At 34.6% G+C, this 16,225-nt stretch overlaps 1 protein-coding gene across 2 annotated transcripts; it reads left to right on the forward strand.

Moving 5' to 3' along the window:
• The first annotated feature begins 7,998 nt into the window (after positions 1-7,998).
• On the forward strand, positions 7,999-13,857 carry LOC129792183 (uncharacterized). Of its 2 annotated transcripts, none has more exons than XR_008750789.1 (2): positions 7,999-10,767; positions 13,343-13,857. XR_008750789.1 is itself a non-coding variant. In XM_055830996.1 (2 exons), exons 1-2 carry the CDS (start codon positions 8,140-8,142, stop codon positions 10,400-10,402), a joined length of 1,278 nt encoding a protein of 425 aa, XP_055686971.1. In that variant the 5' UTR covers positions 7,999-8,139; the 3' UTR covers positions 10,403-12,657. The 2 variants fall into 2 exon arrangements, 1 of the variants encoding a protein (XP_055686971.1); XM_055830996.1 differs by lacking the exon at positions 13,343-13,857 and having other exon boundaries at positions 7,999-9,408; positions 10,394-12,657.
• The last annotated feature ends 2,368 nt before the right edge of the window (positions 13,858-16,225 follow it).

Here is a 16,225-nt window from a genome sequence, read left to right on the forward strand (position 1 = left end):
TTGGGAGTACGCGGTGGAGTACCGATTAAATTTACTTTACTCTCTTTGCAGCCACATTCAACCCCAACGTGTAGGTGTGTGTGTGCATGTGTGTGCCTGGGATGAGGGGGAAGAAGTCAAAGAGGGTAAGGATATGTAGCAGCATCCTGGGCGTGTGCTGCAAGTGCCACATCGGCGGAAGATTCTCTGTTGTATAGTTGGGCTGTCGTCTGCCAGATGCACTCCAACTCCATATCATTTTCAATTTTCACAGTTGAGAGAACTTTAAGAGGAACGAAACATTTTCTCATGTCTCCCCGAGAGGTAAGCCAGGCAACATCCTCCTTTTATTATACCTACATATTTCTCCACAAGCGGAATATTATATAGGGATATTATACACAGTGGCACATATAAATATTTCACAATCTACCCACTTTTTACATAAAGAAAAATTGCAATTTGTTTAAAAAATATTTTTTTTATTTAAAAGAAAAATCACTCTTTGATTTTTTTGTTTGGAAAATTGGGGAAAATTCTGCAAGAAATAAATGAAAATTCTTTTTGGGATTTTCTCTGTCACTACATATTTTCATAACACTGTATTGTATGAACTATATTTAGGTATATAGCTTTTATCTCCAAAAAGGAGCTTTCTGTTTTACTCAATACTACATCCTTCACGCAAATCTCTCAATTTTTCCAACCGTAAACCACACACAGAGAGATGCCCGAGAAAAGCTCCCCAATTACACTGCAACTACTCACCAAATAAATATGGAAACATTTATGCGACTCGACACATTTTATTTTGTCGAAGAAAAAATCTTCTTTGTGTTCAAATGGGGAGAAGGAGGGATTTTTAAAATGCAATAAAATACGCGTCCATTTGTAGTATGAAAAAGGCATGAAATTGTCTGCCTTTTCCTCTTTCTTGGGGACTTTTAATGAGTTTTCCACCAACACTACAGGGTGTACAGAAAAACTATCATTTAGGGAAAAAATTGAGGGAATAAAATGAATATAATTTAGGGGAGAGTGGGACAACAGACAGGCAAAAGACAGTTTGCGAAGGGTTTGAGCTAAAGTGTTCAGAAAATGCTCAAAAGCTCATATTTCCCAACGAGATAGAAATAAGTGATCAAAGATAAAGTTGTTGGGCAATAAATCCTATAAGACCTGTCGAGGCAAATTTCTTCCCTTTCAGGAAACCTGCAGAAAAGGATTTAAGATTTAAGTAAATTGACTAAACTAGCTCCGCTCTTCCCTACTGTAGGTAATATATTTGAATTAACTGATCAGGCAGAGCTTTGAACTCTTAATAATGATTTTAAATCAACGTAAATTGTCTTAAAAATATAAGAAGACGCGAATAAAAAAAATGTTTTTCATAGCTTTCGATTCTACTCTCACAAGGGAACATCACATTTTGTCCAGAACAATTAGGGCACATCGTTTTATCATAATTCCTTAAAAATATAAGAGGAATTTGTGCCAAATATTAAGAATTGGAATTTTATCAAGAAGTAATAAAAATATTTATTTTTAATAAAGCAAAATCTATATTTTATAGAGCCACGAATAACTAATGCTATATTGAAAACTATTTTAAAAATTTTCTATTTATGCTCTTGTTTTAATATTCGGCACAAAATTCTTATATTTTTAGGAGATTTTCCTGAAAGACTGAATCTTAACCTTTTAGGACAAAATGTAATGTACCCTTGTCAGACTCTTCATCAAACACTTAATTTACTAAAAAAAATCGTTTAAAAAAATTCAAGAATAACGTCCCACAAGAAATTTAATTTTTTTAAGCAAGTAAGGATGATATTTTTGGTAAACCCTGTAGCGAGGTCCTTGGGGAAACTAAAAAAAAAAGAAATCTACAACATTTCCGGCCAATTATCATTGAACACAATATTCCAGTATAGTGAAAATTGCGTCCCATGAGCACTCTTTTTGGGGACAACACAGCAATTCTGTGCCAATGGTGGAGCTTCTCTTGCTCCACATCATTCGTCTCCCTCCCTGTGATATGTGTGACACAATTTCCATTCGCTTGTGACACACTCTTTGGGGACTATCTGTCGATATATTGTAGGATATACGAAATAACTATAATATAGTATATTTCTCATCCTTTATGGGGTGGTATCAATGCCAAGACAGCTTCCAGATAGGGGTAGAGAAATGTTAATTAAAATTTTTTGAGCGACAAAGTCAAGGGGGGGATGTTTGTTTGCTGTGGACGGTATAGGGGAGGACAAAATTGGACTTTTGCATTGAATTGATCACACATCATCCACCCACACCTCCTCCCCTTTGCCTCTAGAGATGCCTATCTTGCTAAATACAATGAAACTTCAAGCGGATGGTGTGGATGGGATCCCAAATGGGGTATCTCCGCATGGTAATTTTTCACTCGAGGACAATGTTATTTGCATTTTCTACTTTACATGTAGGTCAGTTTGTATATGGGGACAAAATTGAATTGGACTCTCTTAAAATTAAATTCTCTATTTGATAATATATTGTATATAATAAAACCCTTCTAAATAGGTTTCGTTTTTAAAAAATAAATAAATCAGAAGCTTAAACAGAGATAGAGAGATTATGCGATCTAACATAATTGTGGTTTTCAACGGAATATGGGGAAAATTGTTGTGTCGTTAAGGTACTTGTGTGTGTGTGTGACTCCGGAAAAGTGAAATGTGCCATGCAGATCTATATTAAGGACCACCAACTGGTGCATAAATCACGGCAGACGTCACACCGATAGAGTGCAAATTGAATCCCCCAACTACACCATCCCCAACTAGATGGGTTTGTCGGTTATTTCCCTTTCCGGACAACTTTTTTATTTAAAAAAAATTATTTACGATGTCTGAGAGTTTTTCGCGGTTTCGTATTTTTGCTACATTTTCCAGCTTCCTATTAGTTGGTTTAAATTTATGAGATAGAATGGACAGGACAAGTTGTATAGATTTTTATTGAATTCTCCCGAAGCAATTTTCCCAAGATATTTTTTTAGCGTCTCGCATTGACTTTAAGAAGTTGAAAAAAACTAATCCCTTTCAATATATTGCAGGAAATTAAATTTATGCACATTTCCCACGTATTTCCTATACGGTTCAGTAATATTCGAATTCATGGCATCAGCACGGTTATGGGAGTTAATGTTCAATGAACCTCAGAGCAAATCCCCAAAACTTGAAAATCACTCCAGAGGGAGGGAGCTTAAACAAAAACACATTCCAACCAAATATTTGCTCCCTGATTGGACACACGAGAAAATGGGAATGAATAACCTGATAAGAGGATATTGCTATTGAGGGTTTTCCTCCCTCCCTCGGTATTTGAATGTTTGAGAGCATACGTACCTACTTATAATCTTCCTCCTTCCCTCCTCCTCTGAATAAAACTCCGTACAAGGATCCCCCATCAACTACTACTTGCTCCTGAGAAATATGTTCCATTCACCCAAATCAACCTGAATTAATGAAGCAGAATGAATTTTTGCCATGTCTTTCATCTTTTTTCTCCCCCCGATTCATCCTCCTCCGCAACATCTTGCGAAGGAATTCGGGAAATTCACGAAAATACGTTAAAGGAGAGAAAATTCATCATAATTTCCTCATCAAAGTGTCTGCTATAGACGTCCATGTCGAAACTTCTGACCCGCCCCAAGATATCAATTAGTCCAATATGGATAAAATTAAATCAATAATAATAATTAATTTGTTAACTCAATGCAATTGCTGCTTTTATGCCTCCCCAAAGTTCTGCACATTTTGCAGATCAAAATGCATCCAACAACCCTTCATCCCCAATGCTATGTATGTATGTATATAGTATACCCAATTGAGGGACAATTTATGCAAATGACAATTTTGCGCATTGGGAATATTCCCCAAAATTATCAAATACATGAATGCATGTGCGGGAAAATTGCTTCGAGACTTTCCACAACTAAATTACTCCTGAACTTTGGAATAAATAATATTATAGGTAACATTCCATACCTCTACCTACAATGTGTCTGAATACTATGGCAACATTCGTGTACATTTTCATTTCATTTTCCACACATTTCCCATGAGATTATATTGAACAAAAAAATCGAAATAATGTGCTTTAGGAAACATTTTTTCTAACAGATGAATATTCTTTGAAGGATTTCTTTTTAATGTTTGAGAAACGTTTGATATGGAAATGGAATGAATATTTTGTCCTTTTTTCCTACAGAATATAAATAATGAAAATATAATTTTTGAAATTCTCTGAATTGAGATTATACTTTATCAAGCTAAAATCAATGCGGAAATTCTTTCCTCGTTGGGGAAATAAATAATTTTACATTGGAATGTTGCAAAAAACTTTGATTTAAATTTCCTCTCAAGGGGTGATCTGTCGAATATTTTGATTGTTTTAGCGAATCATTCGAATCTCGATGAATAATCAGAATCATGACAAATTTTTCTAATTCTATTGATAAATAATCTGAATCTCGACGAATAATCTAAATCTTGACGAATCTGTTTGTAAAGTTGTAATTTGACGAAGTATCCAAATCTTGAAGAATAAATCTAAATCTTGGCGAATAGTTCAAATCTAATAGACAAATAATCTGAATCGCGACGAATAATCCGAAACTTGACGAATAATCCAAATCTTGGCAGAGTCCTAATCCTAACAAATTATCCAAATCTCGTCGAATAATCAGAATGTTGAAGAATCTTAGCTAATCATCCGAATTTTGACGAATAGTCTGAATTTTCTTGACAAAAATCCGAATCTTGACGAATTTTTGCAAATCATCAAAATTTTGACAAATAATTTGAAGATTTTCATTCAGATAAATACCCCTTGATTCCTCTGCAGCGATAATTTATTTGAATTCAGTGTTATATTGTTTTAAAATCGACATCTAGTGAATTTATAATGGCATTTTGCTGAATTTCAACATGCGAAAATAGCACTGCCAATGAAATGAATACATCTTGTGATTTGTGCTGATTGCAATGAAATTTTCAACATACAGCAGCCTCATCTGTGCTCATCACATAGCTGCAGCAGCTCTTCTATCTCCGGGGATTTGTGCCACATCATGCCAAAGTTCTCTACTAACTATATGTATGTAGCTTGTTTGAAGTTTAGCAAGTGATTTAAGTATAGGGTTGGGAGTCATCTCATGTTGTGTATATATGCTTCGGTATTTTCTGCTTAATTTATCCGAGAAACTTACAACAAGGGATGCAAAATCTAATTCTTCGGCATGTTAAGCTGCACCACTATTTCAATGACTAATGGGCGTACCATATCCGAAAGGGATGCTCTTCCGCATATTCATACATGTATGTATGTACTTAATGATTTGCGAGGGTCAAGATGGTTTACACAGTGGACACAGACGCACATTTTCAATTGGCTACAAATTGTTGAACGAGATGAAATAATTGATTGAATCATGGAAATGCAAATTGAATATTCCCATTTTGGGTTTTCCCGCATTGTTGGCTATTGCAACGTGTGTGTGTAACATCTCCCGCACCCACACCGAATGATGCTTTTGCCAAATTAAAGAGCCACACGAAGCAATACCCACGTCCAATTTGATTGATCACCTTTAATTAGTTCAATTGAATTATTTTGGGGTCGTGCATCGTGCAAAATGGTTGTGGAATTTCATTATTTTATTATTCACCCCGTTGAGGGACTTTTTTTTGTTGCTGAAAATATATCTGCTCCTGCATGTTCATCCACGTAGATATTTTATTAAATCCTCACTTCCATCCCACAACTTTTGACCCGGATTAATTTGCATTGTGGTGATTTTGCATCCACTAAAAGCTCTCTGATGTATTTTGAGGGATTCTACCATGCATCGATTGGGCTTTTTTTTAAAGCTACGCAGTGGGTTGGAGGGTAAATAGAATATAGAGGGAGATATTTTCGTGGCACCTAAATAATCCAACAAAATCAACTGATGAGTTTTGATTTAATTAATTCAAGGAAGTTTTATCAAATGAAAAATATTTTGAGGAAAAAATAATATCTCTTTTTGTAATAGAATTATTCTCATTAGAAAATCAATTAAAATTTCAAAATAAATGTATATTTGGAAAATTATTCAGAATTACCTACAAAAGTTTCCGGGTGAGTGAAAATTAAGGATTTTAGAGGCAAAATTAATATTACTCCGGCTTCAATTCATACCAAAACAACTGATGAGTTTTGAATTAATTCAAGGAAGTTTTATCAAATGAAAAATATTTTGAGGAAAAAATAATATCTCTTTTTGTAATAGAATTATTCTCATTAGAAAATCAATTAAAATTTCAAAATAAATGTATATTTGGAAAATTATTCAGAATTACCTACAAAAGTTTCCGGGTGAGTGAAAATTAAGGATTTTAGAGGCAAAATTAATATTACTCCGGCTTCAATTCATACCAAAACTCGGTATATTTTGATAAAACAATAATTAAACTCTTGATAATATTTACACTGAATATTTTTATTGGTGATTTTTTCACCGATATACAAAATATAATTGAACGAGTTCAATTTTCTGCTTCGTATGCTTTAATGGAAATATATTTAATTAATATTATGTATGAGAAACATATTGCACACATCTATATTTTTGAACTTTTTCGCGTTGACTCTACATTTCATTTTAATTTAATTTCTCTAAAACTACGGAGAAAGTACGGGGTTAATTATATCTTTTCTTATGATTAACTTCCACGCGGAGAGTATATAATACACACGCCAAATGTTTAACACTCTGCGCACTCCTCGAAAAGTTAAAGAAAACTTTATACTCTGGGGTGTGCGATGGTGGCCAATGAATGGAGAATTACAGAGGCATTTTGGTTGTGTGAGAAAGAACATTTTCCCCAAAAACTCTGACTATTTGATGTCTGTAATTTTGCTCAAAATTGCGAATCATTTTGGCTTTCATTGAGGGAATTTGAGAAATATTTTTAGTATAGATTCTTTCTTTCTCTTGAATTCTTTCTGTGATGAGAACCTTGATCTATCTCAAGTGAAATTGTAGATTTTAGACACAGAATGTTTGATAGAATATAAATTCATTGAGAAAGGTTAAAGGACTTCAATGTTAACTTCTACAAAAAAAAAGTCAAAAAAAAAATTCTTGGGCAGGACATACATTCAGGTTAATCCCTTTAAGACATAGATAGGTCAAAGAAATATATATCATCACCTTAGTAGATGTGGGCGATTTATGGCATTAAATGGGCATTGCTTTGCACAATAAATCATAGAATATTGCCCCAAGGTACATTTTAATTGCCGCCACACGAGCTTCTCTGCAGGTGCTTCTAATGACAAAGAATATTAGAGCGAGAAAAAATGTTGCAATATTATTAGAAAAGAAAAGTCTCACCCGCACAACACAGTCCCCAGTTCGCTGAAAGCTCTTCAAACGGAAACTCAGAAACTTTGAAATGATCTTGAAAGTTTTGTTGATTTTAGCACAAATTCGTGGTTTCTTCTTGGTAAAGACTTTTCATCATCATTGCCCAATTTTCGGGAATACGGATTACTATGTTTTTTCACACGTTAGAGGTTACTACTTTTACAGTATATTTGCAATGATTAACAATTCAAATCATCGATTCTACACACCACCAACACACCCCCAACATTGTACATCAATCGATATTGTCAATATGTTGGACACAAATCAAGCAATTAGATTCACCTACAAAAGCAACTCTCAGGGGGAAAACTCATATGTAACAGTGTGTGAAGTTTTTCCAATGAAGTTTGAAGGAAATTCTTCAAAAATGAGAGTTTCTTATGAAAAAGATTGTGAGAATATTGAAATTCCTGTCCATATTAGCGTGGTACGGAATGAATTGATAATCCTGCATACTTGCCTTGCTAGTGAGACAAATTTCACAGCTCAGAACATCGGAATGTGGGTACTAGTGGAGGACAGTAGTGATTTAGCAATTAAACAATCTAGCTACAAGAACAGTTCCAAACCGGCTTTCATACCGAGTGGTCGTGATTTCAAGCAAGTGCGGAATACGTTAATTTTTTTCTTTTCCTAAGAACTATATTAAAAGTTTTCAAATTATAAAGACAATTTTCAATACATTTCTTTATTGGTGAGAAGTGAAAATGAGTGAAAATGATCCCGGGGGGCCTAGTGCCCCTCCGGTGGACAATGTGAGGGTTCAGAGACCCATAACCTACAAATACATTCCGAACATTAAATACAATGGATTCAAAGTGATGGTGACCAGCGAGAAGCGTCCCCTAGATTCAATTGACATAGGGGATCGCGTGAAGAAGCTTTTCCGAAAGGACGAAATCCGCCAAATCAGGCAAACGGGACGTAAATCTCTCATAATCTACTGTGAAAACCACAACGTGGCCAATGCCATTCAGGAAGTGCCAACCCTGCAAAGTGAAGGTACCAAAGTCTTCATTCCCCTCTACTTCACCACTACATGTGGAGTAATATGGGGCATCAACAAGAAATACAGTGAAGAATACCTACTGGAGAATCTCGAAGCGGGACAACTGAAGATCACAAAAGTGGTGAGAGTGAAACGCCATGAGATGATTGACGGTCAAAAGACCGCTATCGATACAGAGCGAGTGAAAGTGTATTTTGAGGGAGGATGCATACCAGAGTATGTGTTCATTAACTACGTGCGTGTGCCATGTCAACCATTTGTAATGCGAGCAACCGCGTGCAAAATCTGCTGGTCTTACTACCACGGGGCATGGAATTGCCCAGAACAATCCGCAAAATGCAAGAGGTGTGGAGAAGAAATTTCTACCACCCACTCATTCACAACATGCCAAGAATCACCCAAATGCATCGCATGCAAAGGAAATCACAGTGCTGACTTTGTGAATTGTCCTGAAAAAATTCGCCAAGAGAACATCAATAACCTTGTTGCCTACAAGAACATGAGCAAAGCGGAAGCAGCCCTGCATTACCCGCACCCGAAACAACGCACAAACACACACTCACAGATAGTCATCTCAAACAGATACACCGCTCTTGATGATGAGAGCGATGATGATTTCCCCACCCTCGAGGAAGCTAGTCGCACCAAAAAGACCAAAAAGCAACGACGAGCACAAATACCAATCCACGAAGCACCAATCACATCAACACCAACTGCATACAATAACAACATTAGCGACGAAGAAGAAGAGCACAACCAGAAACGTGACACACGGAAAAATCGACATGAAGGGAAAACATCAACCCGACAGCAACCATCAACAAGCAAGCAACATAACATGCAAAATTCAAGACAACATGAACCATCAACATCACAGTCCACACAACACCAAAACTCCACAAAGCGAGACAGACATGCTCTCTCTTCCAGCAATGAAGAAGCACCCAAACGACAACGGCAATCCCAGGTAAGTATGAATAATACTAATACAACTAATCCTTCAATTGGAAAAAATGATAACACAAATGAACGCACAGACAAAGACCGAAACTCACGGACGAACACACACAATATTTCTTCTCAAAATCATCAACCAAGCACATCTACAAATATAATGCCCACAAAAAATTTATCTCCACAGCAAAACATCGCCACAAAACCAAACAATTATACATATGCAAATGCATTGACTGATTCTGAGAACCATGAAAGGCTCAGAACTCAGCATCAAAATATTTTACAAACTGATATATGTACACAAAATAATACAAATACAATTCTTGAAGATTATGTTGATACAGGAGAAGATACTGACATGAAACAATTAGACGAAGACTTCTGACTCGCTCATAACACTTCATATACAAACAATGAAGATTCTCCCGGTGTTGGTGGTTCTTTGGGGTCTGGGCAACCATTTGCACAAGATGTGAATGAGGGTTCTGGCTCTTTGGATCCGCCTACGACGGTGAGACCTTACAATAATATAAATAATACAGAAAATGATAACACTACAGCAAACAATAACCACAATAATAACACTAATCAATTAAACCCCCCACAACATCACAATATTATCCAGTGGAATTCAAATGGATATTATCACAAATTTCCTGAAATCAAAATAATTAAAAATACCCACAACCCTCTAATTTTTTGCCTCCAAGAAACACATGCAACAAGAAATAACCCACCCAAATTAAGAGGCTACAATTGTTTTTATAAATGCTATGAAGATAATTTAAAAGCTAGTGGAGGAGTTGCAATACTGGTTAAAGAAACCATTGATAGTAAAGAAATTAATCTAAATACCACCCTCCAAGCAGTAGCTGTTGAAATAATTTTCCCATTTAAATTAACAATTTGCAATATTTATATACAACCCCAATTTAAACTTAAAAAACAATTTGATAAACTTATAGAACAACTGCCTAAACCTTATATGATTTTAGGAGATGTGAACGCAAAAAATCCTCTATGGGGTGGATCCCAATTAGACCCTCGAGGAAAAATAATTGAAGAATCAATTGATAAATATGATCTCACTATCCTAAATAATCAACAACCAACACATTTGACTATAGCAACTGGAGTTTTTAGTGCAATCGACCTATCTGTCATTAGTAGCGAAGTAGCAGCCAATCTAGAATGGAATACCCTAGATGATTTCCATGGGAGTGACCATGTTCCTATCCAGATAAAATTCTTGGATTCACTTTTTCTTGAGTCGAGAAGGGCGAAATGGAAAATAAAAGAAGCAAACTGGAATGTTTTTAAAGAAGACTTGATAGGGATTGAAATGACTGGTAACAATACATCTGAAATCGTAAGTAATTTTTCTAACCAAATAATAAATGTAGCTATGAAAACTATCCCTCAAACTAAAACAACACCATACCGACCTCCTAATCCTTGGTTTAATAAAGAACTTAAGGCGACAAAGAAGAATAGAAATAGAGCTCTTAAAAAATATAAAAAGAGTTTAAGAGAGGGAGCCCCTGATGAATCCTATTTAATTGAATATAAAAAATTTAAAGCAAAAATGCAAAGAGATTGTCGTAAAGAAATGAAAGCTTGCTGGGAAAAATATGTGTCCACAATAAACCCCAATACACCTGTAACAAAAGTTTGGAATACCATTCAAAAAATTTCTGGAAAATTTAAATCTTCACAAATATATTTACTTAAAAAAGATAATAATGATATAACAAATCCTCAAGAAATATGCAATGAACTAGCAAGGGCATTTGGAGAAAATTCAAGTAACGAAAACTACCCATTAAATTTCCTTTTTCACAAAGAAGAGCATGAAGCAGAACCTCCCATAATTGATCTAAACTATGATGCTTCCTATAATATTCCTTTTTCTCCTGAAGAATTAGATAGAGTCCTTCAAGAAGTTAAAGGAAGTAGTCCTGGCCCTGACCTAATTCATTATGAAATGATAAAAAATTTAAATCCTAGTTCCCTTAATGAACTACTAAAAATTTATAATTACATGTGGACACATAACGAATTTCCATCTTCATGGAGAGAAGCCTTTGTAGTACCAGTGTTGAAACCCAATAAAGACAAAACAGACTCAAATAGCTACAGACCGATCTCCCTCACTTCATGCCTATGTAAAATTATTGAACGAATGGTAAATCATAGACTAGTATGGCATCTTGAAACTAACAACTTACTATCACCATACCAATCAGGTTTTCGTAAATGCCACTCAACCCTTGATCATTTAGTTAGATTAGAAAGTGAAATTCAAGAAGCCTTTGCTAGAAACGAGCATTTAGTGGCAGTTTTTTTCGATCTCAAAAAAGCATACGATATGACATGGCCAAGAGGTGTAGTAGACATTATTATGAGCCTAGGAATTAATGGGAATATGGCCTCCTTTATAAATAATTTCTTAACAAATAGAAAAATCAGTGTAATAATGGGAAACAATGTCTCAGAGAAAGTCGATCTAGATAATTCTGTCCCACAAGGGTCAGTACTATCTGTCACCCTCTTTTTAATTTATATAAACAAGATTTTTGAATACATTCCCTCCCCTATTACTGGACTTTTATATGCTGACGATCTTGTCATCTTTTATAGAGCGAATGATATAGGAGTTATAGAGGAAAAATTGCAATTAGCTATTAGGTCACTGGAACGATGGTCAAAAAGCTCAGGACTCGAATTTTCTCATGAAAAAACTAAAGTCGTACATTTTTGCAAATCAAGAAAATCCCACAGTGATCCTGTCCTCACCCTATATAATAACATTCTCCCAGTAGTAGATGAACACAAGTTTCTTGGATTAATCTTTGACAAAAAACTAGAATGGAAAACCCACATTAGTCAATTAAAAGCAAAATGTAATAAGTCCCTAAACATAATCAAAAGCGTATCCCACAAAGAATGGGGGGGTAATCGAAAAAATCTTTTAAAAATATTTAACGCATTAGTCCTAAGCAAACTAGATTACGGTTCTATAGTGTACGCTTCTGCCAATAACAAAACCCTTGGAATGCTTAATTCAACTTATCACGCAGGTATTAGACTCAGTACAGGAGCTTTCCGCACTAGTCCCGTAAATAGTATACTTGTAGAAGCAGGAAAATGTCCTCTTAGTTATCGTAGAAATATTCTCAACATTAAATACGGGTTTAAAATCCTAGAATTAAATAATCATGCTAATAACACAATATACAATTCTATTGACACCAGAAAAGAATATAAATCCGCAGCTAAAAGATTTCACAATTATATAATTCGAAAATTACCAGATTTTAATGATATCCCTACTTATATCCTTTTGATTTTTGATTAAGCGTTAGTTTTCCTTTTTTTTTTTTTATTAAATGCCCTACAGCAATTATGCTGGGCCGCGTCTCTCAATTATGTAGTCTTATCTTATAAGCAAATATTCAACCCCAAATTTGTTACCCTGGCTTATACAACCTGAGAAGGAGCTTTTCCTTGGTTTTGCTCTGGAGGTTGGTTGACAACACTAAGACGCCCAAGGGCGCAAGAAGATAGGACAAATGTAATTGGGATGAATAAATTTAAAATGAAATTAAAATGAAGAAATACCCTACAAGTAAATCCATACAAACCTGATATTAAAATCGACAGGTCTCTGCAAATAACAAATAAACAAAATATGTCAGCTATACAAATGAAAATCTACTTCTCTGAACTTCTTTCAACCAAATATTCATCACATTCTCATTATTACACTGACGGTTCTAAAACTGAGTCTGCCACAGGATTTGCTGTGATTAAGGAAAAAAATAATATAGCTCAATTTCAAATATCAAAACACAGCTCTGTTTTCACAGCAGAAGCATACGCTATATTGGAAGCAGTCAATCACGCAATCCTGAATGTAGATAATGCAGTCGTTATTTTTTCAGATTCTCTAAGTGTTATCCAATCAATGACTAACTACAACAACAAAAGATCACCAATCATCTCAAAGGCAATAGAATTGATCGAAAGATCATCCATCAATTTCACGATTTGCTGGGTACCATCACATTTAGGCATTGCTGGAAATGAGATTGTAGACGAACTAGCAAGAAACAGTAGCGAGATATCAATTCAACACTTTCCAACAGCTAAGGATTTGACTAACACTGCAGTAGACAGCATTAAAGACGAATGGACCCAACAGTGGAAAAGGACAAGAGGAGACAAACTGGGCGAAATAAAGGAGGAAACATCAAGTTGGTCAACATCGGAAAGGACAAACAGGAAAGAAGAAGTTGTACTATGCAGGCTCAGGATAGGACATTCTCTTCTAACACATGGTCACCTTTTCGAAAGGGAGACAAGAACAACAACACCAACATGCGACACCTGTAATGAGGAAATCACCATAAATCACATCCTAACAAATTGCATAAAATACAACAACCTAAGACAGAAATACAAAATAAAAAATAGCACAAAAACAATTCTTAACAATAACATTGATAACGTAAATAACTTGATGAAATTTATAAAAGAAACAGATATATATACAAAATTATAAAAAAAAAACATATAAAACATAATTACTATAATGTATTACACACAGGGGAATCATCAGTTATGATGGCACCCCCTTTATAAATAAAATAAATAAATAAATAAATAATAGCTACAAGAAAAATCTGAAAAAAATTCTAGGTCCACAAATATATTCTTTGTTGAAATTTTTCACTTCAAACAAATGCGATAAACCATCTCTCGGTACAGAGTGCTCAAATAAGGTACAAGATTGTCCTGAAGAAAAGTCAAATATTTTTAGTTATATGATATTTATCTGTGTAGTCGTTTGTATTAAGGTCATTGGCCTAATTCTTATAAACTATAACAGAATTGGGCTAATTTTGGGAAATTCTTGAACTCTTTAATTAATTTTACTGGACTTTAATATTTATGATTTTCTAACTCACAATCAGTTCTTGATTTGATTCGATTTGCCGACTCTAAAGAATCTCAAAAATGAAATCCTATTAAATTCGTCACAAAAACGTATCCTTTATGGCTAAGAATTCTTACAAATAATCAAAAACTTACAAATTACTTACATGAAACTTTTAGGAATTGACTTAATATATTATTCACGTTGTAACTGAGAAATACTCCAGATGTTCTTAATGATATTGAATATTAGGAAAATATCTAATGAAACTGAACTAAAAGAGATACTTTAACCATTCAGTTAACATCACTCACTTATTTTCCAAGCTCCAAAAAAGATAATTAATCATTCAAAATGTTTTTGAATTTCTTGTTGATTTTCCTTCAAATTTGTGAATTTTCTTCAATTCTAATCCCTAAACCGGAGTGTCCGATTTTTGGAAAAACGGAAAATTACGATCTTGGTGACTTTCAGGACAACACCTTTCACAATGTCTTTGCAATGATTAACATATCGAATCATCGTTTCTTCAGACCACCTACGATCCCTCATCATTGCACTGCTATATCAATATTTCAGGATCTTGAACACTTTCAAAATAACTTGACAGTTTTTTTCACCGCGAAACCTTACCCAATTCCATGGTGACAGATTGTGAAGTTTTTCCAATGAGATTTGCAGAAAACTCTTCTGGTCAGATGATGGTTTCGTATGAAAAAGATTGTAAGAATATTGAAATTCCCGTTCAATTGACCATAACAACATATGACATAATAATTCTGCATACATGCTTCTATCCTGATGAGAATAGCATTGATCAGGAGATTGGAATGTGGATTCTTGTGGATGGTAATGGTTTCACGACAAAACGATCCGTCTATAAGGATATTCTGTTTAAAGTTATAGGACCACACTTATTTTATAGACTTACATTTTTTACTCAAAATCAGTGCATAGATGAACCTCTTGGTACAGAGTGTCAAAATAAACTCCCAAAATGCACCGGCGGAGGAGAGGTAAAATCAGTTGTTTCATCTTATGCGATTTTGGGATATGCAGCCGTTGGTGTTGGATTGATTGGTTTAATACTTCTCAATTATTGCAGAATTTGGGGAAAAATTTTGAAATTATTCAAAAAAACGAAGGTATAAATGCACAAAATTAATTTATTTAATTCTTCATATTATTTGACGTAATTATAATATCTACTCTGGAGTTGAATTGTAAAAGATTTTGTTATAATATAAAGATGAAAAATAAATCATGATTTTCAGTAAAGAATCGTTTTTCTCTTCATTATCACTATAACTGAAACAGCTAGAAAATGTACTGCTAGGCTGACCAAGCCTACCAATTTTACCAATTTGTATACCAATTTGTATACCAATTTGTGTATACCAATTTTGTGAGAGCAAACTAGAAAGCAAATTCGAAATTTTCGAAAATTTTGTTTTTGATTTAGCGCCTTTTGCGGTCACTTCTCAAAGTTGCAATGTTCTAGACATTTGTAGGGTTACACAAAACCTTTCATTTGCGCTTGAGTTGATCAAAATCGGACTTGTAGAACCCGAGATATGACATACTAACTATGGAAAGCTATATCTCGTGAACGGATCCATAGATTTTCTTCATTTTTTGCATGGTGATAGATAATATAGTCAGCTATAACATATCAATAAAAGAAAAAAAAATATGTCGCTGTTTTCGAGATATTCATCGAAAACTCATCGAAATTTTTTTTCTCCTCCGAAAAATCGGACGGCCAGCCGAAAAGAAAATTTTTGTCGCATACATTTGCGAGAGGAAGGTAAGGGGGGTTTAAAAAAAAAAACATTTTTTGGAATGTGGGGACTGGAATTCATGCTCATCCCAAGTTTCAGCGCGATCT

The sequence above is a fragment of the Lutzomyia longipalpis genome, chromosome 3 (assembly GCF_024334085.1).
Source record: "Lutzomyia longipalpis isolate SR_M1_2022 chromosome 3, ASM2433408v1".
NCBI classification, from domain to species: domain Eukaryota; kingdom Metazoa; phylum Arthropoda; class Insecta; order Diptera; family Psychodidae; genus Lutzomyia; species Lutzomyia longipalpis.